At 47.5% G+C, this 25,331-nt stretch overlaps 1 protein-coding gene across 1 annotated transcript in view; it reads left to right on the top strand.

Annotated features, from left to right (window-relative positions):
- The window catches only part of ptprga (protein tyrosine phosphatase receptor type Ga), a 204,527-nt gene that overhangs the window by 143,369 nt on the left and 35,827 nt on the right, over positions 1-25,331 (top strand). The window contains exons 6-9 of the mRNA XM_031567522.2: positions 5,925-6,020; positions 11,530-11,596; positions 15,806-15,963; positions 19,425-19,617. Of these exons, the coding sequence (XP_031423382.1) occupies positions 5,925-6,020; positions 11,530-11,596; positions 15,806-15,963; positions 19,425-19,617 (514 nt within the window). The remainder of the gene's footprint in view (positions 1-5,924; positions 6,021-11,529; positions 11,597-15,805; positions 15,964-19,424; positions 19,618-25,331) is intronic.

Raw genomic sequence — 25,331 nt, 5'->3', positions numbered from 1 at the left:
CCCAAGGACTGGTAACATCGATATAATAACTGGGCATACATCTAGCTAACCTAGCATTGTTGTGGCTAAGCAACAGTTTAACTTTTGTTATTGCAATCGTCATTTATTAACTTGATTTGTCCACTGAACGTTATTGTCATGTCTGTCATGACCTCGTTCATGTTCATTAGGTAGTTGGCTTCGCCACACCATACAAGAGTTAATGTTAGTTATGCTTCCCAGAGACATAGGGTCTTGCATGCATTACTTACCATTTCCCTCTTCTAACTTGGCACCTTAATCACACAGATCACACATACAGTGCTTTAGCAAGGCCACACACAAACTCAATCTCCGCACTTCACATAGGCTGCTTTGTTTGACCTCACTGTGTTCACGAGTGTGCACACACATGCACGTGGAACTACAGAGACTGAACAAAGAAACACACATTCTTTCTGGCACTCACCCAACAGCGCACACTCCAGCACAAACGCTAGCCCATTCTCACACACACACACACACACACACACACACATATAAACACATGCACGCACTCTCCCTTACACCCACACTCCCCTTTAATTCATTAGTTAGGTACATCTAGTTAAATTACTTCTGATCATTTTGTAAATAAATGCCTTTTATCTTATATGCCGGTCTATTTAATGTTGCATGAGAGTGAATGCTGCTTCTATTCTGGTGCTCCTTTGAGGCTGGTACCTATTGTACCTACAATGAAGAGTCTGTTCTCATGTGAACCCAGTTCCCATTAAGGCCCCGACTCGTACCGTGCCCTTGTAGGAAGGCGGACCTCCACTCTCTTCTAGAAGACTCAACGGAATAAAGCCCTCCTAATGCCGTCAAGACATCAACTAAATAAAGCCCCAGATGACAATGAACCATCACCTCAATATAGGGATACGTCTGCAGAAAACAAACGTGAAAACCTTGAGAAAGTAGAAGAAACTTTGAGGATGAGGAAGGATACTTTGAGGAAGGATACTGAAGGAAAGTGTGTGTGTGTGTGTGTGTGTGTGTGTGTGTGTGTGTGTGTGTGTGTGTGTGTGTGTGTGTGTGTGTGTGTGTGTGTGTGTGTGTGTGTGTGTGTGTGTGTTATGGAAAATGTTTCAGCAGACATTCTGGCAGAGCCGAAGAGATCAGCTCTATTTTCTATGGAAATAAAAGTTGACCCCCAAAAAAGAGCAGTGCCTCGATGGCCAAGTTCTTTGGCCTTTGTTCTTCTCATACCTCTATCCAGTCCTCCCTAACTTGGAACATCCAGATCCCCTTGTCATTTCGTCCTTTACGCCTCTCCACCTGCATCCCCCTCTTAGATGGCAGTCTCTTTGTTCTCTTTATGATATGAATGAATGCGCAATAATGTTAGTGTGTTGTTGTTGTTGCCAGGGTTGTTCTTCATTTAACATCATGTTATTCCCGCGTGCACATCTCTGATGAAATCCTCTCATCTGTGACCCCTGCGCAGATTTCTATTTGTCTCTCCATTTCTCTACAAAGTGTATTAATCACCATAAGGAGAGCATGAAACAATGAAAGACAGAAATAGATATAGCTAATCTATGAAGTGTAGCAATTACCATAACGAGAGTATGAAACTATTAAAGACCATATGAAAGAGAGTTTAGATTGGCCATAAAGAATATGAAACGATCACAGGCAGTATGAAAAAAAGTGCATGAATCACTATAAAGAGAATGTGAAACTATGAAAGAAAGAAACATGCAGCATCTATGAAGTATTTTAAGCACCATGAAGAGAGTATGAAACTAAAAGTTGCAGTCGGGTGTAACCTTAGAGTGGGTCATCAGCTGATCTAGTAGGCCACTGTGGGGTCGGTTGGGACAGTTTTTTTTTCTTCAAAACAATTTGTTAATTGACTCCCAATCTATTTATAACCACAGCCGCTCGCCCTTCCTGGCTCGCCCCTACTTGTTTTTGTCTTTGTGGTCGAGATCTTTCGCTGGCAGGAGGGGGCTTGTCTTTTTCACATTTCAGAAATCATCTATTTGTCAATGACCGGAATCCCGAAATGAGCCCGGCTACAACAAGTGACAAAGTGATTGGTTGCAGGCAATGCTGATAATGCAGTGCCATTTTGAATACACTACGACTTGTGTTGGTAAAACAATAGGAAACTCTAACTCTACGCAAAGTTGCGTAAGCGCTATTATGTCACGCTATCACTGCGGTTAGATGTGCATTTAGCCTCCACCACAGCCCTGGGCATGATTATCGGTGTGCGTGTGTTTGTGTGTGTACGTGTGTGTGTACATGTGTGTGTGTGTGTGTGTGTGTGTGTCTGTATACATACCGTAAATCCTCAAATAAAGACCGGGATTCAATTAGAAGCCGGGCTTCAGATAGTAGCCGGGGGCGTGGTCGATACGGACAAATAAAGGCCGGGCCCCGTATACAAGCCGGGGGTAAAAAAAAAAGGTACCTGTAGCCTACCAGCATCAGTCCAGCACAAAGCAGACATCACAATTTAATTGAATGCATTTCATAAATACATGTTCTCCTCATGTTTAATGTTGTTGGCTAATTTCATGGCTGTTTGCAATAAAAAAATAAATGTTTCAGCCTACAAGGCGACTTTGTTATTATACAGTTACTTGCCTAAACGATAGAAGACATTCCTCCAAAATACCTCTTTTAAATGATTTTGTTGCCGTTTCGTGATTTCCGCTAAGAAAAAAATGTTCTTCAGGCTAAAAGAACTTTAACGTCCCAGGTGAACCCATTACTTGCTGACATCAAGTTACAATGACTTTCCGCTACGTTAAATGACGGACTTCTTGCGGAATGATATGAAAGATGTAAATTAGAAACACAAAACCCGTTGCCAATGACAGTGGTCATTCACTTTTCGAGGTGGTGAATATCAAGAAATGACAGACCTGCTAACGTTGGGGTGCCCCATTCAAATCAACGGAACTTTTTTGAACATTCTGAAGAGCCGTAAGAAATAAAGGCCTGCCCCTAATACAAGCCTGCCCCAAATACAAGCCGGTGCGCTGTGCAGCCTAAGTAAATAAAAGCCCCGGCCACTATTTGAGGATTTACGGTATGTATACAAGTGCCAGTCTCTGTAGAGTACAAAGCATCTCTCCCCCTTGTGATAACGACCAATCAGAGGTCACCTGTCAGGAGGCACTATATCCGTTAGGCAGACCCCCTCCCTTTCTCTCTTCACCTCCATCCTCCCAGCCAACACTAAACAATATTTAATCCAGCTGCAAGGCCTCATTTGGTGGAGATAATGCTTTCTGGAATGGCTGTTGATGGCATGGAAACAACCCACCCACCCCCTCCGCTCCCTCCGCTCCCTCTCCCTCTCCTCTCTTTCTCTTCCTCTCTCTGCTCTTTTCCACCCTCTGCCTGAATAAATTATTGGCACGTCTGCACTAAATGCACAAGTAACTTGGCACTTAGCATAATCTATCATCCCCGTAGCATCGGGCAAGGCCACGTGGCTTCCTCCATTAGCCATCAGAGGAGAAGAGAGAGGGATGCCGCCTCAGCCTCGGCTCAGCAGCCGGCGCTTTGAGACCGAGTGGGAAAAAACAAAGGCAAACAGATTCAATGCAGGGCGATAGAAAAGGAAAGATAGACGAGAGCGCTCAGCACTGAGCTCGCTGATTGGATTTGTTTTGTCTTAGCCCGACGCTTAGACGAGAGGGGTGAAAGGGTGCCGGTTAGTTTGTTTGTTTGTGTTTGTGTGTGTGTGGGGGGGGGGGGGGGGGTGGGTTCTCACACCACTCATAATCTTTTTCAAAAATGAACCACAAACACAAAACATTTAAGGCATCCTTGTGTGTCTGCTTTGGTCACGTCACGTTCCCCGTCACTGCCCCCGATCCTGTATTCCGTGAGCGTTTTCTTCTTTTCTTTTCTGTTTTCGCTCTCCTCCCCCTTTCCTCTTCTGCCCTTCTTCACAGAATGTGTATGGAGGACATGTCACCACCTGTCACTTCTGCTTTTGGTGGAATGCCAACGGACTACAGATTCGTGGCTCTCGATACACCGAGGTTAAAATATGTAGGAGCCCGCCATGCAGATGGGCTTCTCTTATTTATGAAAGGATGTCCATGTTCCTCTCTCTCTCTCTCTCTCCTCTCTCTCTCTCTCCCTTCCCCTATCTCTCTTTCTCCCTCTCCCTCTCTCCCTCCCTCCCCCCAGGCTTTGCCTGTGCTTTACCTACTCGCGTGAGCATTTAAAAGCTACGGCGGCAGGTATTATTGTCATTAATCATTGTCTGTTAGACACCCTACACCAGTCAGCGGAGGCATTAGGGCTGAGTTTGGTGACGTGCTGAATGCATAAACACACAGTGAGTGATCCATATTATGAGGCTCCAGGAGTGTTTACGACTGAAATAGATCAAAGGCAGCCCGTGCGTCAAGCTTTGTGCAAGGATCACAGCTCTGTGTAAGAAGTATGGGGGGGGGGGGGCAGCAGGTTTAATATTGACAGTGGTGATGTGATGAGAGAGAGAAAAAGCAGGAGGCGAAAATATATGCTGCCCTGCGGCCATTTTGGTTTTGGATCCTTTTTAATAGATGCAGTTGCAATACGAGATGCACAGACACAGTGTGTGTGTGGGCGGGGGGGGGGGGGGTTGCTATCCTCACTGTGGAAGTTTTCACCGTAAATGACAAGAGACACTACTATGTGTTGTTTCACTTGTAGGATTTTGTTGAGGGGCTCAACAAATCTTGATGAAGCATCCTTTCCTGCCATTCCCTATATAAACCGACATGCACACACACACAAGCAAAAACACACACAAAAACCTCCCTCCCTAATCAAACAAGCATGCACACACCGATACAAACATCCCCTTCCCTCCCCCATGTCCTATGCAGACAAACACACACACTCAGTGCCTGCCTATAGCATTGCTATGAGGTGTTTGTTTCGTTGCGACTTGTCCCCTCCGGTGATTATGATGTAGCGTGTTTCATTTCACCCATGTGGTGTGAGCGTAAGAATACCCCCCTACACACACACACACACACACCTCTTCCTTGATTTAAAGGCTGCTCATCCACCCCTCCACCCCACGTTTGCAGGACATTTGGGCACCACCTTAATCCCGCAGATGGAATGTGGCTGTAGAACTATGATGACTCACTCGGTACGTCACCATGACAACTGCCTGGCGGAGGGAGTGAGTGAGTGAGTGAGGGGGGGGGGGGCACGGATGTCTGTGCAGCACGCTGGAGAAGAGCTGAAAAGCCTCACTACTCCTCTAGAAGCTGTCACACATCAGAGGCGACGTGCCTGAGTGTCACATTAGCAGTCACTGTTTGAAGGCGAGCGACTGCGCGACGTCACGGTCAGCGGCCATATACATGTCCATACACCACCACGATTGTGACGTTTGTGACACTTTATTTTTTTTTACTTTCTTTTGTTGCTGGTTTTTCTATAACCCAACCCCCCACCCCCACCCCAATCCGCTGCATTTTCACAGACTGGTATTGAGCGAAAGACAAACCGACAGGCGCTCAGGCACAGTTTGGACACGGCACTCGGGTGCCGGTCCTCCGGAGTGCCAAGGCTTTTCTATCTGTCCACTTTGCTTGCCAGAGATATCGTCATCCCAAATGTAGGACAGAGAGTGCTCCAGTCAATGCGCCCTGCTGTGTACGCTGATTTAGAACGCTCTCCGCTTTCATCCATGCACACTGTATAAGGGCCGAGCACCGATCGAGTTAAAGAGGATGTAGTAGGCCCAGGTGTACAATATGATTAGGTTTAACTTTGCTGCTAACACGTCAAATTTATTGAGGTGTTGTAATGGCCATTGAGTCTTTATTGCACTTAGTGGAGATAAATATATATATATATATTCATGACTAACTTTATCTCTCTCTCTCTCTCTCTCTCTCTCTCTCTCTCTCTCCTTGTGCCCACAGATGCAGATATACATGTATAACTCAGATGATTTCGACAGCCTTAACACAGCCATTCGTGAGAAGCGGGTAATAGCTGCCATGGCAGTGTTCTTTCAGGTGAGAGCTTATTTATTCATGGGGATTTAGGGGCTGACTTGACTGCTCTGTGCTGCATCAAACAACACCCAGTGTGTCTGTTATGTGGGCAAATAAATGATGTAACGTCCTTTAATGTCTGCCTCTCCTGTTCAAAAGTTCTATTTGATCGGTTCTCGTGTGTGTGTGTGTGTGTGTCTCGGTGTGTCTCTGTGTGTGTGTGTGTGTGTGTGTGTTCTCTTGCGTATCTGTTGATGATACTTAAGGACTGTGTGGGACCGGAGCCCACTGTAAGGCTCAATGAAAACAGGGTAGGTGGATGAGCTCATTGTCATCCCTATCAGTCTGAATTGGCAGGATTAAAAGTTCATTTGGTGCCATTGATTGTGTAAGTGGGCTTTTACGTGGCCCATTACCCTCACCTTTAATACGGCCACCGCGGCCAGTGCTGCTGTCGCGCGTTAGCATAGTCCCAGCCTCCACTGCCCAGTCTCGCATCACTGGCTCTGCCTCAGTCTGCATTCTCTCTCCCTTGCTCTTCTCCTCTCTCTTTCTCTCTCTCTCTCTCTCTTTCTTTCTCTCTCTCTCTCTCTCTCTCTCTGTCGCTCTCTCTCTCTCTCTCTCTGTCTCCTAGGTCTTTATAAAGGTCTCTTTCATCTGTTCCTTCACTCCCTCCCTCTCCCTCTTTCTCTCTCTCTCTTATATTTCCTTTCTCTCTCTCTCTCCCTCTCTTTCTGAATGTGTCCATGTTCTGTTTATACCTTCCATCTTACTTTTATCTCTCTGTTTCTTCATCCCTTTTTCACTTCAGTACATTCTCTCTCTCTTCTTCTTCTTCTCCACCCTGTCACTCTGTCTATCTTTCTCCTACTTTTATTCCAGTTACCGCTCTGCTCAGTTCATTCTGTGTCTGCACATATGTCAGTTAACCCTTCCCATTATCAGGGGGATTCACACTCCGTTTTGTGTGTGTGTGTGTGACACCTTCACCCCATCCTTGCATGTGTGCTCCATTCCTCTGTCATTTCATGCCTCTTGCAACATCGTTACCGGCGTCTGATTGTAATAACCCTGAGAGTTGCAGTTCAAAGCGCGCCATCTACATCTTCAAGCAGAAACAATTGGGCCTGGGAGAGATGGGGGCTTTGTTTGCGCGTTGCTCAGATTTGATAGATGCTTGCTGATGCGCCTCTTGGTTTTTGCTCTCTCTCTCGTTCTCTCTCTCTCTCTCGCACTCTCTTTGTGTCTCCCCCACCTCTTATCATTCATTTGTTCCACCGCTGCGTGGAACGCTTCCACCTCTTGTCTTTTCTTTCTTTACCACATTTGCATGCTGTTGTCAGTTTTTCGACGGGGTGCCCTTTTTGTCAGGCCATGATAAAGCTTTTCACGGCTCAGAAAGAATCGTCTGAGTGCGGGTGTGGTGTGCTGTGGTGTGTTGTGTTGTAGTGTTGTGTTGTGCTGTGGTGTGCTGTGGTGTGCTGTGTTGTGGTGCTGTGGTGTGGTGTGCCGCGTCGAGGCTGCTCGATAATGAGTAGGAACGAGGCAGATGAGACTGGGATGGTGAGAAGAAAGCAAGGAGAGAAACGGAACAAGCTTTTGTGCGAGCGCCATGGAGGAACAGGAGGAACAGGAGGAACAGGAGCCCTGTCGGTGGCATGGAGGAACAGGAGGAACAGGAGCCCTGTTGGTGGCATGGAGGAACAGGAGGAACAGGAGCCCTGTCGGTGGCATGGAGGGCTGTGGAGAGAAACAAGGCCGTATAGTGCAGTGTTCGCCTCTACAGGTCCTGATGTGTTAGTTGAGCAGCCTTGAATACCCCCCTCCCCCCACCTCTCTCTATCTCTCTCTCTCTCTCACACACACACACTCAAGCACACATACACACACACACACACACACACACACACACACACACACACACACACACACATACACGCTTACACACACACATACACGCTTACACACACACCCTTACACACACACATACACACACATACACACACACACACATACACACACACAGTGGAACACCTGCCTAATGGATGAGGCCTACCCACACACAGACTGTACTCTCAGCACAGGGCCCAGGAGGGCTGCTGCTGCTGCAGATGCTCAGAGGAGTCAACACACAGGCACACTGACAAATACACACACTGAAGCACAAGCACACACACACACACACACACACACACCCAGACAAACACCCACACACACACAGACACTGACAAACACCCACACACAAATACACACACTTAAACACATGCACATATACACACAAACACACACACCCACACACAAATACACACACTCAAGCACATGCACGCACACACACACACACACACACACACATACACACACTCAAACACATGCACACACACACACACACACACAGATGCACATAGTACACAGCAAATGTACACGCAAATACTCTCGCACGTACACGCACACACACACACTCACTCTCTCTCTCTCTCTCTCTCTCTCTCTTTCTCTCTCTTTCTCGCATACACTGACATTTCCCTTGAGCTGTCTCTGAACCTCCCTGTGTGGGCTCCAGAGGTAGGCCTGGCACCTCCTCAGAGGAGGGTTATCAGGAGGAGGTAACACATTAAACAGTGTGGTCTTTCTCTCTGACGATAACCTTAAAAGTGCCTCCTCTCTCTGCCTGCCAGCTATCAACTCTTCAACAGGGAGCAGTTTGCCTGCAGTACTCGAACCCTCTCACGGCCTCTTAAACAAAAACAGATCAATGCATCAAAAGACTTAAAGGCTTTCACCATAATGTGCCTGCACCGTTGCGTTTAATGTGAATTGCTGTTGCATTTCTGTCCTTAAAGTGGGTAGGTTTTGTATTGGTGTGTACATGTGTGTGTATGTCTCTCTCTCTCTGTGTGTGTGTGTGTGTGTGTGTGTGTGTCTCTGTGTGTGTCTTTTTTTGCTTGCATATGTGTAAGCATATGGCTCATGTCTTTATTGAGGAAACTGCTAACGCATCACGCTAATGTAATCTCACATGCACTGCTGTTGCTTGTGTTGTTGTTTGGCTCCCAGAAATTAGCTCTCTCGCAGTCATTAAGCCCCTTTGCCATTCCTAACAAATTGGCTGCGACGAGAACATAGAGACGTCGGTCACAAACAAAGATTTTATGACTGCCCCCCCCCCTCTCTCTCTGCCTCTCCCTGATCGAAATGGATTGTCGTAGTAACATCTATCATTGGAGTTTTATTAGCTTATTCACAGTCCAGGGGCTCCAGGACTAAACAAACTGCTTAGAGAGAGAGAGAGAGAGACAAACTCGGTGCCAGTGTTTGACCAGCAGTAAGTGTTGAACAGGCCCGGAGGCTCCGACTGCACATGCAAATCACTGGGAAAAGCAGACACTCTGCCTCATTGCGTAGGGGGCTGGCGCCGTCGCTGATCCTTTTAACATCAGAGTCAACAGACACCATACAGATGAGGAAGCAGTGCTCATGTAGAGTGTTGATGGGCACTTGTCGGCCATTGCTCTATTTTTTAGTGCAGCTATAAGTAACCCTCGAAAACAATTGCATATTGTGTCAGTGTAGTAATCCCTCTCACTTTAGTGTCTTTTGGCCTCCGGTCGGCCTATTTTCTGTTGAAGCATTCTCACTGTGTCTTCCGGTGTCATCTGTGTCGGATACACACAAAGCCCTCGATGTATAATCGCCAGTACAGTGTGGTCTTTGCATGAGTGTGATTTATATTACGTGCATAATTGGTCTCTGGTGCTATTTTTGTGCCAGTTGGGATCTGTGGAGGTCTTGGGCTTCAGGTGCTGGAAGAAGAAACAATGGTGCTGCAATACTGCCGAACTATGACACTGGAAAGATGCGCTCATTTGTCGCTGTGTGTTGTTAACCTTAATAGCGGTAAAGACGCATTGCTGTCCTCCACGGTAAGAATTCTAAGGTTCTGTCTTTATAATGGCTTCACAGATCTAGATCAGTCTTGCCCTAGGCTCCGACTTATTAACTTGCAGTAACATCACTGGATCGTTCTTAGCTCATGTGTTCGGAGTAAAGTTCACTGCCTGAGAAAATGACCAGCACTGCACTGGTGATGCTGAACATCAGGTGGGTCACGGATTTGACCCCCCACCCGCCCAGCCGCCCCGTGTATCGCACTCCCCTGGACCAGTGCAGCGGCCGGTCCTGACAGCACTCTGGCCCGCCGAAGTCCGCCGCTTGCTGATTCAGTCTCCCCATGAGCCCAGGATCTTGGATCAATGCCACACTCTGCAAAGGAAAGGAACCAGAAAAAAATAAATGTGTTTTTTGAAATCAGTATTCTTCTGGACTGTGGTAGCTACCCCGGGGCTGATGTGTGTCTGCAAGGCGCCCCAGAACCGGCCCGGAGATACGGGGTGCACCCTGGTTGGGTGGATCTGCGGTCATCATGGTAGAAAGTTGCTCCACATCGAGCCCTAGCTCGGTGGGTCTGGCCCGGGAGAACTTTGCCCGACTCAAGGCTGATGTGCTGCAAGGCGATCATATTCCGACTCCATCCTCCGTTCCCTTCGTAGCGCCGTGGCCCATTGATCGGCAGCAGCAAACCCCCTCAAGAGGAGCCGATACACAATTCTGTTTCATCTCCGGACTGCCAAAGGGCAGGTCCATCTTTTGCACAGGATCCCTTGAAGGCCCTGGTGAAAGATTTACTGTTCCGCCCTGGCGTGCGGGTGAACGGGGAAAGGAACCGAACAGGCACCGTAATGGAAGCTGTGGTGTGGGCTGTGGGCTGGTAGAAGTATTTGCAGGATCAAGAAGCCAGGGTGGAAGGGAGGCTCCAATGCCCTATCCCACAATATCACAAACTCCGAGATTTGAGTCCAGGACTGCCGCACTCGCCCCCAAGTCAAACCTGAGCAATGAACCGCCGCCCTGGAGTTCCAGCCTGCAGGGGGGAGTGCTTGCAAGCTAAAATATCTCTGCTATAACAGGCAGAGTACTGGGTGGGTTTGCACTGGAGCTTTTGCTCTCCTTTTGGCCTCCTAAACTTCATGGTAGCTTCCACCTACATGGTCAGAGAGGCTCTAATTAAAGTGTTTTTTTCTTCAACCCAGCTTTCTCCACTGTCCACAGGCTTTTTACATGCAACCAGCAATGTGCATCCTCAAAGATGAGATGCTTAAATGTGAAGGTTTGTCACATGTAAACCAGACAGGTTTATTCCAAGGTACACCAACAAAAAAAGAGTGAAGCTGATGTTTGATTCAGAGCCCTGAAAAAAAGTGTTTTCATAGAATCTCTCATCATTGAGCTGCCTTACTCGTTTTTCACAACCCCTTCAAGTTATTTCTCCTTCTCCACCTCTTGCAAACACAACTCAGACTCACCCCAATCAATGTTGAAAATAAGTACTTTCTTCTTCTCTTCTCTTCTCTTCTCTTCTCTTCTCTTCTCTTCTCTTCTCTCACTCTCTCAAACACACACACACAACTTTCTTGTGTGTTAGTGTGTGTCTCACCAGCGTGTTTCCTCTCTGTCTGTGTCCCCGTCTCTGCAGGTGGGTCTGAAGGACAATCCAGCTGTGGACCCAATCATCCACGGCCTCCGAGGAGTGGTCCATCACGGTGAGTCCAGCTCTAACTCATGACCCATGTACCCACCACCATCAGGTAATTTAGCTTCCCATTGGCTGAGCTAATAACACCAAAGTCATGGGCTCAGCAGCCTGGGAGCACACACACACACACACACACACACACACACACGAAAGTGTGTATCTGCAAATGTGCACCTGCAACCTGTGTTTTCTCCAGGTTTGGAGCAAGTGTCTGCTATATAAACCAAAAAAAAGTAAATGTGAAAGCACTGGCCAAGAATTCTCCCCTTACTGACCACCTGTAGTGCAAATACACCATGTGACCTGTGTCAGTCTTGCCTGAAAGTGGGGAAATATAGTGTTGTATTTGTTCTGAAATGTCCTCCATTTTTGAGCCTAAATGCCTTCCTAGCCCTGTTTGTTATCAGGCACAAACTAAGCTATTAGAAAGAAGAGAGAGGTGTTTGGTCATGGGGTCGGCGAGGGGTATTGGAAATTGTCACTTTGAAGTGCCAGTGTCATCTGTCTGGGATGTTAACCTCCCATTGAGACCCATGATTGACTCCTCATGCGTCTAGGTGTGAAAATAACCTTTTATTACTTTTTGGGAGGGAGTGGAGGGGACTCCAGATAATTCAGGCTATTTTTGTTATGGGTGGTATAAGGATGTTTTTAAAGTGAGCATTCCGTACAGCTGAAGGAAAAACTGAACCTGCCATTTTGTGTGTGTGTGTGTGTATATATACATGTGAGTTTCTACTTGGCATTGGGTTCTGAAACAAGATTTCTCTCTTCCAGACCTCAAATGAATAATCGTACTAATTGCGTGACCATCCCAATAATGTGTGTGCATTTGTAGTTTGAGAATGTGTGTGTGTGTGTGTGTGTGTGTGTGTGTGCGTGTGCGTGTGAGAGAGAGAAAGAGAGAGAGTGTGTGAATGTGTGTGTGATTTTCCTTGTCTCTGGCCCCAATAAATCTAGCGTAAATGCCAGCCTTAGATACATGGCTTAAAGGCAGCTGATGGCCTTTGATTAAAATCACTCGACTTTGACTCATCCCGCAGTCTGAGATGTGGAGTGATGAAGAGGCTGTGAAATCCTGAGATGCTGCCAGACCTGAGGCTCCATGTCATCATCCGCGAGAGCCCTAATTGATCAGAGCAGGAATGGAGGAAAAGAAACGCCATGATATGATATTTAATGTGACATTGTTTATAGTGTGTGAAACAAGAACTGGAAGATGGCGACTACAAAGAGAAAGAAGTAAACACAACTAGATTGAGAGAAGCTGAGGAAAATCAAATGCACTTACTGATGAACTCTCTCTCCTGCGCGCACACACACACACACACACACACAAACAAACACACACACACACACACAACAAACACACACACACACACACACACACACACACACACACACACACACACACACACACACACACACACACACACACACACACACACACACACACAAATTAATCATTAGGAAAGACACTTGCAGTGAGATCCACTCTTAAGAAAAGAAAGAGCCAGACAGTGACTGTATGAAAGAACTGGGCAAAGCAACCCTCCCCCCCCCCCCCCCCCCCCCCCCCAAGTGCCCAGTGCTTGAAAGACGCCTGCTTAATTGCAGCATGGCTGTTGACTCGTACACGTGTGGTATTTTAAGCTCCCGGGAGCACAAGAAGGAAGGCTGTCTCGTTAAGTAATCATCCATTAAGTTCCTAAGTTACTTACTCTTAATATTTAATTACACGTTAAGAGCTAGGACACAATCTAAGCGCAAAGTCACATATTGAGAGACACTTGGCAAGATGAAACATGGGAGTATGATTGTGTGTGTGTGTGTGTGTGTGTGTGTGTGTGTGTGTGTGTGTGTGTGTGTGTGTGTGTGTGTGTGTGTGTGTGTGAGTATGAGAGAGAGAGAGAGATTGTGTGTGTGTGTGTGTCAGTTTATGTCTTTTTGGCTTTAAGCAGATATCCTGTCTGGCAGCAGATGTAGTGATTTGACTTAAGCCCCAGTGCGGCCCCGACACACATGCCCATGACATGACCCTTCGGGAGGGTTTCCGCCTTGTAATCTTAATCTTTAATAAAAATCCATGCACTGTTTTGTTCATTCGCATGACGCAGTATGTGGATGAGCAATCATTGATTTCTGCACGTATGCTCAGAGTCACGCTTATCTTAACGGCACCAGCCAGCGACTTACAGTAGCGTCCCCTTATCAGCACCAGAGCCACAGCCCAGGGGCAGTACAGTAGCTGCTGCTGATGCATTTAAAGACGGCCCCCACAGACCTGGATACAGGCTGGAGTCGCAGAAAAAAGACAGCAAGTGCCAGAGTGCTCTCACACCACCCCCCACCCCGTCTCACCCTCATCTCACCCCCACCCACCCACACACACCCCTGGCAATGTGATTCAGAGTCAACGATTCACCCAGATGCCACCCTGCAGCCTCAAACGTCATTAGCCCCTCCGTCTCCCTTGGCGACACTTTCTGTGAACACAACATTTAATTACAGGCACTTCACAGAAAAGGGAGTCCAGAAATCAAACAAAAGACTAGCGTATTTTGTCCTCCACTTCACTTTTTGTTTTCCTTTGCTTTCAAATAATCTAACCGCCGAATTGGTGTCTATATATGGCCTCTGCTAGGGCTTCTCAACGCAAAAGGGCCCTGCTTGTAATTACCAGTGAATGCACATTTGAAGAGCTCCAAACCCTAGAGGATGCTGAAGGAATTGATTTGCTTAATGTTCCACATCCCTGCAGGGGCGAGGTGGAGAACAGGGGGCAGAAATAAGTTATGGTGTGTGTACGCGTCCGTGCTCCTTTGTCAATTTTATTTCAGCCCCCTCGACGAGATATGATTAGTTTCAGTGGAAAGCAATTACTTAGCGGGAGATATACGGTCTCGTAGTCTTCCACTATACGTTGGCAATTAAAAACCGAGTTTTGATAGAGGCCCCCAAAACCAATTCTGCAATTCAGCGTCTCTTTGCGTGTGTCGAAGCGTGGCCTGACTTGATGGCATTGAGCACTTCCCGTGAATTGTTTCTTTTTTTTCTTTTTTGGAGGAGGAGGAGGAGGAGATGGAAATCTCGAGGCGCGTGTCGATAATGAGAGCCGTATCGACAATATGGATGTGGCGCAGCGTCTTGCTCTTGAATAAATGTTTTCTCCCTTTTGTGCGTCAGTAGCCGCGCATTGTTCACCCACTGAACTATTGCCTCTCCCGGATGTCTCGGGCGACAGTGTCGAAATGAGCTCCCCCGTTCCATTCATAAAGCGAATTACAAGTTCATTAATTCAGCGCTTTCTGGGAAGCTTTGAGGTCTCCACTGGCTCCTCTGACTCGGCACTCTTTTTCTATGACAATTAATATTATTTTAATTTTTTCCCGAGGGGGGCAGAGGGGCCATGTCTGTGTAGTACAGTCATCTCTCTAGCACAGACTGTAATCCTCCTGCATGATGTGTATTGACTTTCCATCTGATGCTGTCGGCAGTGCTCTCTCACACTAAGCTCCATTTCCCTCTTTCTTTTATTCTGAGAAGGTTTTTTTGTGGTACATATTTGAAGATATGCAGTGGGCTCACATAGATTTGGTCTGGTCATTTATCTTTCTTTATTCCTCCTTTGCTGCCTATCACTTATCCTCAGTTTCCAGTGCTGAGCTATCTTGAATTTGTCTTGGGGTGGGGGGGGGGGGGGGTCACATTGTGTCTCCGAAATAAAATAAAAAAAAATCTAATCCTTTAATTCAGCCTGTGCTCTTTTTCATCATAAATCCAGGCCAGCCATGTGTTGGGCAATCATTTGACTGATAACCGTTGCAATCACAACAGGATTATTTTGGAAAATCTACAGATTTTGTGGGCAGGCAGATTGGTCAGCTTCAAAGAGAGTTCATCTAAATCTTGGCCATGTCTGCCAGGGGACCTTTTAGTTTAGCACTAGTGCCGAATGGCAGGCCAGAATTTGCCCAGCTTCTGTAAAGACTGTAGTCATTAATGGGAGGCTAGCTCTCCATTTGAAGCATCAAAGGCTTGTCACAGGGGATTTGATGGGGGAACATTCAGTGCTGTGGCTAATGTCTTTAACTCTTTGGGTGACTGCGTGCATTCTGCCGCTAACACAAGCTAGCTGTGCAGTTGCTCACATGTCAGTGTGGGAAAAAAGAACGGTTAACTAACAATTCTCTTTCTACTTTCTTTCCTCATACAGAGAAAGAGACGTTCCTGGAGCCCTTCATTCTGAGGGACCTGCTGCCGTCGTCGTTGGGTAGCTACTACCGCTACATCGGCTCCCTCACCACCCCACCCTGCAGCAAGGTGGTGGAGTGGATCATCTTCAGCAGGCCGGTATTCGTCTCCTATAAGCAGGTGAGCAACCACCTCCACACCCTGTACTCGTGAAGCCTGACAAAACTCTCGAACGCGCAGATGGGAAATTCCTCTCGAACGCCACTCACTTACCTGTTCCCTCCCCCCTGGCAGACATAATTGCACATCGCATTCGATAAAGAAATTCCTTACCCTGTTCCATAATCAAAACTAACAGCCGAGGGAAGCCAAGCATCTCGCCAAGCCAAGCATCTCGCCGTTAACTAGACGAGCCGGGGAAACGGGGGAACATTTGGCTGACTTAAACCCTAATGAGCCTAAATTAGTTTACTTAGGGGTGCAACAGGAGGGGGGGGGGGGGCGGTAGTGTGTGTGTTGGTGAGGCCTGAACACACATGAAGTGTTGGACTCTCCCTGTGTCAGCGAGAGCGTGTGAGGAAGTGGCGGTACCGCTCAGGAGGGGCTCTGGTGCCTCAAAGTGTGCGGGTGAGATTCATGTCCCCCGTCCCCTTAGCACAGGAGGTGGAGGCAGAACACGAGAGAGGGAGATGGAGGCAGAATGGGTGCTGGCAGGCTACCCCGTAGCACAGAGCTACGTTTCTTTTTTTTCTTTCATACCCAGCAGATACTCATTTCCCTTTCATAAGGCCAACCATGAGGGTCTAAATCCCCCAGTTTTTTCCTCTCCCTTTCCTTTTCTCTCTCTCTCTCTCTCTCTCTCTCTCTCTCTCTCTCTCTCTCTCTCTCTATCTATCTCTTTCACTCTCTCTCCTCCGCCAGAGACTGCCACTATGCCAACGGCCAATCGGCGATCAAATGGAGAAAAATGGCATTATGTTGAAGCGCAGTCTGTTTAAATGTCATCTCTGAACTGCAGTACAATGGAGCTTCCTTTTTTCACCACATCCCACACACCCCCGCCCCCCCCAGCCTCCTCTCCCCCCCCCCCCCCCCCCCCCCCCCCCCACCCCATAATGCATTAATTGAATCCTCTCTTGACCTTGGTTGATTTTCTGACTCCATAAATAGAGGCTAATTCAAAAGAATCTGCGCCACTCAGCGGTGCCTGTTCTTGCAGCCTGGTTGATGAGTCGATGAGTCGATGTGGCAGACATGTAGGGATGGGAAAAGGGAGAATCATTGTCAGAAAGAAAAAGAGGACTACTCGTCAGACAGATACTGGTAATAACCCCTGAATTAATTGGGCGCCATCAAACAGCGTTTCTCTCCATCACTAGTTCTCCTCCTTGCCTGTCTGTTATTCGGCCATTAGACTGTCGTTTCCATGTATTAAGCGCTCGTCAAGTGCTTTTGTTGCCTTTTCTTCCATGGGCGTTTTTGGTGAAAAGGAAACATCACTAAGAGATAATAGAGTGTATAGAAGACGTCAGCGTGCGCCAACGCCCCCCCCCCCCCCCTCCCGTCTCACTGTCTTCCTCTCTCTCTCTCTCTCCCACTTCCTGTATCTCTCTCTCTCCTTTGTTCTTGATCAGTGGTAAAAGTAGGTCATAGCGAGCGACAGACGTAGCTGAGGGGTGGCTTTTAGAGCAGATCGATGCTCAGCTATTCAGCGGCGACAGCTCTACCTAAAATAGTCCCATTTGTAACATCTGGACCGCCGCATCGACATATCGCACCCAGCTGTGGGGACGTGGGGGTCCGCCTGTTGCCGTGGTTGCCAACCAGTGGATTAGTTAACCCTCCCGACCCCCCGCACACCCCCCCCCCACTGCCACCCCCAGCCCTGTCGGAGCCCCCAGGGAAGAGTGCCTTTTTCACCAGGCAAGCGGGAGGAGCCAGTGGGGACCCGGGCTGAGACAAGAGCTGTGTCACTCACAGAGGATTACACTCCAATCTCACTGTGATTGGACCCATAAAGAGGGAGGGGGGTGGGGGGGGGGGGGTAGTAGAGAGAGAGAGAGAGAGAGAGAGAGAGAGAGAGAAAAATCCCCGTTGAGGACAGGGCAAGATTTCAATCCTAATATAATCTGTTGTTGAAGAGGACGTGTGGGATGAGGTGGGTAGGGGATGAGGGGGTAGGGGGGAGTAGGGCTCCTTGCCATATTGGGGATTTACAGATTTGGCTCTGATTAAGGGAGGTTTTTTTTTTTTTGAAGTACATATTGATGAAACACCACAAGTGCAAGTGTGGGCCAACACTGGAGGGTAGTGTCAGAACAGCAGTGGAACAGGAGCAGGCGGTGGTGGCTGATGTTGAGCTCTGATAAGGCCCTCTTTACGCTTAAAGGCACTGGGGGGATGGAGCATGCAGGAATGACAGGCGTGGTTTTTTTTTTTGCATGCATTTCCCTTACTTTTTTTCCCCCTGCTGTAGCCCCTTGGGTCTGGATTGAAAAATAACAGAGCCCACACACACACACACATATATGGGCATGCACAGGCGAACACACACACACACACACACACACACACACACACACACACACACACACACACACACACACAGTGAGGCTGTCAGTGCTCTGTAAGTGTTCTCCAGGCCTGTTTTTGGCTGTGTAATAAACATGGCTGCTAGGGTAAAGGGAGAGAGATGTTTCCACCTAGCCTCTCTGTAACCACACCAACTGCCTATTTATCCCACAGCGTTACCAGGAAATCACACAGAGGAAATGAGCACTCTCCAATCTCCCTTTCATTCAAAAACACTCCCAGTTTCTCTTCCGATGAGCACTTTCCACCCCATATTTTTGTTTTGTTTTGTTTATTCTTTCTTTTACTGTTCACGTTCCTCCCTATACGCCCCCCGCCCCTCGCTCTTTCCGTCTCTTTGTTTTTATCCTCTTTTTTTTCACTCTCCATTTCTCAAGCATTTCTCAGTCATTTCTCTGCTAGGCTCCCTTGTTGAACATTCAGTCCAGTGCAATCCAGCATACTAATTGTAACATTCATGAATGTTTGCTAGTTTGTTTATCCATTCATTTTACTTTGAGCGTGGCCAGATGACTCCCCAAGGTGCAGCTGGCAGTCAGAAGCAGTGGTGTGCCATGCTGAGCTGTGCAGTGGTGCGCCGGGTGTTTCTGTGTGTGTTTCTGTGTGTGTTTGTGTCTGTGTGTGTGTGTGTCTGTGTGTGAGTGTGTGTGTGTGTGTGTGTGTGTGTGTGTGTGTTATTGGGGGGAGGGAGGGGGGGACAGCTGGTCGTACTGTTGTCTCTTTTTTGCCTTGTGAACTATTCCCTCCTGATTCGCGGGCGGCTGTTCAGCTCCCAGACTCTCCCTCCACCTCGGGGGGCAAACACGCTTCTGAATTACTGGAGGAAAATGGACGCCACCATGGGAAATGACTCATCAGAAAAAAGAAAAGAAAAACACATGAGCAAATTATTCCCAACTGTTTATTCCCCGAAAACCATCAACCATCCAAATGAAGTTCAGTTCAGCAGGGCCAGACATTTCAATGGCATGCAGTGTTTGTGTTGAAGTATGCCTCTGATGTTTTCTCGTCCGCCTGACGTACACTGTCTGCTTTTTTTCGTCTCACAGCTGGAGGCCTTCTACTCCATCTTCACCACGGAGCAGCAGGACCACGTGAAGTCGGTGGAGTACCTGCGGAACAACTTCCGCCCGCTCCAGAGCCTGGACAGCCGCGAGGTCTACAAGTCCGCCATCAAAGACGCCTGGCTGCCCGACCTGACAGGCGACTACGGGAGCCCTGACGGAACAGACTCCTCCAATGGTAAGAGCAGCCATCAAGTCCACAAGGTCATACACATTTGGTTCCCAGCTCTCTCACGTGTGTGTGTGTGTGTGTGTGTGTGTGTGTGTGTGTGTGTGTGTGTGTGTGTGTGTGTGTGTGTGTGTGTGTGTGTGTGTGTGTGTGTGTGTGTGTGTGTGTGAAATTAGTCCTCCAATGGTAAGAGCAGCCATAGTCAAGTCCACAAGGTCATTTTGGGAGTGAATCCAGCGTGTATATTTACCAGCCAATCGGACATTAGTCATTTTAGCCCATTCAACCATATGGCTATACATAACGTGAAAATTGGATGGAAAAACTGCATTTGATTTCAATTCGTGATGGTTTGAAAAAAAAAAAACTGTCCAACACAAGCTGTCTTTTTATCGGCATAAGTCTGAGAAAATCACAGCAAACTGCTAACATCCCGATGCAAAACAGCTCTCACTGTAGCGTCTGCCAGCTTTAGCACACAGCTGACCCTCTCCGCTTCCAACACTCGCCCAACACGCGCAGAACCACACGCCCACCATAAGTGCCCGGGCAGCGAGTGGACCCGTCGCTCATCGTTGGCTAGCGCACTTGCGCACGCTCCAACCACGCCAGCGCACATGTGTCACTTTACACAGTCCCCACCTCTCCAAGTGCTTGGTGAGGCTGCCTGTCTGTCTGCCTGCCTGCCTGTCTGCCTGCCTGCCTGTCTGCCTGCCTGCCTGCCTGCCTGCTTAGTTGTTTTCTTCTTCTGCTCCGGCTGTGTTCCTTACACGCAAGCAGCCCTGACTTCTTTCTTTCTGTTAGTTCATTGGGTTCTGTTTGTCTGTGAGGCACAAAGGAGTTTTGTAAATGAAAATGTATGATGGGGAGAGAAAAACAGCTTTGCGTTTGTGAAATATAGACAGGGTGGTGGTGGGGGGGGGGGGTTGGAGCGTGTGAGGTATGCCCTTGAAAGCTGCATTCATGCACTTTTCCAGGGTGCCGCGTAGCGTGGCGTGTCGCCGGGCGTGCTGGAGAAATGAGTGGGAAAATGAGCGTGCGGCGATGAGCAGCGTAATGACGGGCCTTGAGAGGGACGCGCCATATGCCACCTATTCACTCTCCCCTGCACAGCCTGTCAATACCACAGTGACATCCCCGGTTCACACACACACAAACACATGTATGCGCGCACACACACACACACACACACACACACACACACACACACACACACACACACACAAAGGCCAGGTACACACATCAAACAGTATTATGTGCATACATGCAGGCATAACTGTGTGCATCCACAGGCAAACAGTCATACTGTACATAAAAGTGTGCCTCCTCCCACGCATACAGCATACAGCACACAGTGTTGCAACACACAAACAGATGTACACACACGCTCGCCATCACAGACAAATAAATGCACACACCTACACCTACCTCACAGGGCCTAGACATACCCCCACAGACACCCCCACAGACACCCCCACACACCCCCCCACCCCCCACACACAAACACACACACACACACACACACACACACACCCACCCCCCACACACACACCCCACACACACACCCCCACACACACACACACACACACACACCCCACACACACACACACACACACACACACACACAAACAGAGCCCCATTATACGGACCCCCCTCCACTTAAATGTGACTGTGTGAAAACTGGGGACAAAAAAAGAGAAGAATTAACTCCCCAGGTGTCTTCAACGCCTCATCCTCGTCCATAATGCATCTGCAACCCCCCCCCCCCCCCCCCCCCCCCCCCCCACACACACACACACCACCACATCAACAACCTGCCCTGGGCCAGCCCTACTCTCACCTTCAGAGAGTGAGAGAAGACAGGGGGAGACAGAGAGAGAGAGAGGAGACACAGAGCAAGCGAGAAAGAGAGAGAGACAAGGAGAGACTGAGAGAGAGAGAGAGGGAGAGGGAGAGAAGGGAGAAAGATCTGGAGTGCGAAGCGTCTCCCACCAAGCTGTATCCTCAAGGTCTGACCTTTCTCTCAGCGCTCCACGTCCGCAATTAAGGCGGACCTTTCTCGCCTCGTCCTTGGCTCCTCAGCCCACCTTCCCTCTCTCCCTCCATAAACAAGCCACGGCTGTCTCCCCCCCCCTCCCCCATTCGAGCGGAGAAAAAGAGTTTCTATTGGCGAGCCCTAGAAAAGAGGTCTGCCGTTTGTAATTGGCCTTCGAAGTCATGTTGGTGGTGTGAAGCAATTTGCACGTCCAAGAAGAAGAGCTTAGAAATGTTCTTATCGCTCCCAAACAATTGTTCGCTCCATTTTTTTCCCCTTTCTGTCCTTTTTTTGTGTCCGTGGCGTAGTAAATTGATTGGCGATACTGTGCATTGTCACTGCGCGGAGAATAATGAAATAGAGGCGCCTTAATCTGGAGGGATAGTGTGTAATTGAGAAATTCACTCCCCAAAAATAGGACGGCATGAAAGGAGCAAGCCTTCAGTGCAGGGTTTAGCTTTCATGTTATTTCTCTGTCTCTCTCTCTCTCTCTCTAGCTCGCTCACTGTCTCAGTGGCTGATTAGTAGCTCAGCTGATTAGTCCATAATTGATCAGTCAGGAACACAACGGGAGACGTGTGTGTCTGTGCATGTGTGTTTTTTGTGTGTTGTTTGTTTGTGTGTGTGTGTGTGTGTGCTGAGGGCATACTGTGACCCCCCCAGCTCAGCGCCAGTATCAGCTGCCGTGATTCAGCCCGCTGTCATCTCCGTCGTCGGGGTAAGACGAGCTGCGGGGGCAACCACAGAGAAACGCCTCGCTTTCACTTTCACAGCCGCCTCCGGTCGCCATGGGTTTTTTTTCCCGTTCGTAATCCGCAGAGATTACATTTTCAAAGGCCACACGGCTATTTCTGTGCATGTGTAGGTGTCTGTGTGTGTTTGTGTTTGTTTGTCTGCATTTATACTGTTAGTAATTAGTAATGTGTTTTGTTTTCCGTCCTCTGGAAGCTGTCATTATGCGTCATTCGTGCTGCAAACTCTCCCTCCGTAGGTTAATCAGTGTTGTCACAGTGATTCAAGCAGCACTACCTAAAGTGGGATCTGAGCTCTTGTGTTGGCTTTCAAGGGGCACTGTACTTCCTCCATGTGAAGGTTGAGGCCGTCGTAGGTGAAGGTTTTTATAAATAAAAAAAATCGCACTGAAGCTGCTGAAGCGTCAATAGACTAAAGCTTGTAATAATGGATATTTAAATGTGAAATCACGGAATTAATGTAGAATCACAACAAATGAAGTATTTTTGTAATCAAATACTATTGTTTAATAGCATCTGTTTAACTTTGAACACATATTCTCTCCTGTGAACTACAGATTTCAGCTTGGCATATGTTATGTGTGTAGCATATAAAGTGTGAAGGGACGTTTATCCTCAAACGGGGACTGAGATGAAGATGCGGAGAAGCAGTGATAAAGAGATAGACTTTAGGGGAGGGAGATGTTTTGGGAGCAAGAGACTAGGTTGGCCGGTCGATAGTTAAAATGTAGTTTACAGCCCATTGGGTTTGTTGTAAGTTGCAGTGCTCAATAAACTTGCAAGCTTGTGAATTCAACTAAGCTCCATGTCAGGTGAACGTTGGATGCCCCCAAATATTTTAACCATTACATTTGCACTAACAGAAATAATAACAAAAACCCAGCCAGCTGCGTTTTTGTTGTTTTTATTAAATGCGTTACATATTTCAAATTAATTCAGTGTTCAAGAGAGAGGATTGCCCTCTGAAGGCAACTCTTTCTCTTCTATCTGGATCTGGGCTCTTGTGCTGGACGTGAATGTCCCCACCTCCAGCATACTCTGGCCCTGTGTGTCGTGTGTGTCGTGTGTGTGTGTGTGTGTGTGTGTGAGAGAGAGAGAGAGAGAGAGAGAGAGAGAGAGGGTGTACATGTGTGTGTGTGTGAGAGAGAGAGAAAGAGAGTGTGTGTGTGTGTGTGTGTGTGTGTGTGTGTGTGTGTGTGTGTGTGAGTGTGTGCAGTGCCGCTGCTAGCCATTTTGGTGCCCTAAGCATAACTCCTTTATGATGCCCCCCCCCCCCGAGAAAAAACCTTTCTTCCAGGTGTGCGCGCACGCCAACAGCTGACCAACAATAATGGAAATCGCAAGGTTTCATTAGCCATACCATAAACCTATTCATTTCAGTGTAATTTTGGCAAACCACTACTGTACTTGCTTGGATGTATTGTTCATAGTAATAGTCATGACAATTATTACAAGTTTCTCTCAAATTTCATGTTGTTTTCTTGAAATAGCATTAGACCAAGGCTGCCCAATTTGGGGCCCACGCTCGATTTTTTTTGGCCCGCGCTCCGATCAGAATCAGAGTCAGAACATCATTCGGTTAGCTAGCTAAGGAACCTTTTAATAACAAACGATTTAAATGGAAGATTTCCGTTTGCATGAAATGATAGCTAGTTATCTAGCTAATGTTATAGTCTCCTCGATTTAACTTCTACAATTATAATTGGTGCCTGTGACACTTCGTATAAACGAGTTCATATTCATGAATTCATATTTACACATATTAACAACAGTTCATTATGTGTAAAGAATGCTGATATGAAATATAAAAACAACCAGTAGTCAATGTGCAAGCTTCCAATTTAATCGTGATTTAAGATACTCTATTTGAGTTGGGGAAGTCTGTCCTTCAGTCGAGGCATGATGATTTCTCGCTACAAGTTTCACCTGTTCGTGTTGGTGTAACAAATGCTTGTGGAGTCAAGTGCAGTTGAGAGGCGCTTGTCTCCAGGGCACAGATTACACTTAACTGTTATATTTTTCTCTTTTCACGGATACAAATAAAAAAGGCTGTGATTGGAATACGGGACTGGAGCTGTCCCTGACGGGCCAAATCAAAATCACCCATAATATTTCGGGATGTCCCGGACAATTCGGGACGGTTGGCAACCCTACTTGCACCTAAGTTATACCATATTTGAGTGTGCTAACATTAGCAATAACGTCAGCTGTTTCGAGGTGTATGCATAGGCTAACCATTAAATTAGCAGCACATTTCCCGTATTTAACAATAATTACACATTGACTTACCTGGAAGTGATGCACGGGCATCATCTCGCAGTTTCTTTCTCTTTCTTTTGTCTGCCCCTGACTCCTGTTGTCTTTTTGAGGCCATTTTCGAAAAGTTGACCTAGCTTACTGTCAAAGTTCGTCAGGCCACTGAGATAGGAAAGGGCACCATGTCTATGACACCCACAGCTTGGGAAGTTGAGTGTGTATTTGTTTTGGGGGGGGGGCACCAGCGTAACTTTTTTGAGCAATTAAATATATCTCTTGTTCTGCCTGTTTTGTGATATACATGCCTAAACGGTGCCTAATATTTCTAAATGAAATAATATCGGCATTATAATTATTATAACTATGATGATTTTTCAGTTGCCTATTTTTTGGTGCCCCCACAGGAGTTGGTGCCCTACGCACAGCGCGTAGTGCGCGTTATGGGAGCGGCGGCACTGAGTGTGTGAGTGTGTGAGTGTGTGAGTGAGTGAGTGAGTGAGTGAGTGAGAGAAAGAGAGTGAGTGGTTGTGTGTGAGACGTGTGATGGTAGTAGAGTCGCTGTAGGTAAATTAATGGTGCTAGCATATGTAGCGCTCCCAAAGTTAGCAGAGCTAATCCATCATGGCCAGAGGCCGCCAGGTGGAACACAATGATCCCCACAAGCAGACTCTCTTTCTTTT

This window comes from Clupea harengus, chromosome 5, assembly GCF_900700415.2.
Source record: "Clupea harengus chromosome 5, Ch_v2.0.2, whole genome shotgun sequence".
Classification (NCBI taxonomy): domain Eukaryota; kingdom Metazoa; phylum Chordata; class Actinopteri; order Clupeiformes; family Clupeidae; genus Clupea; species Clupea harengus.
This window is presented reverse-complemented; position numbering and strand designations above follow the sequence as displayed.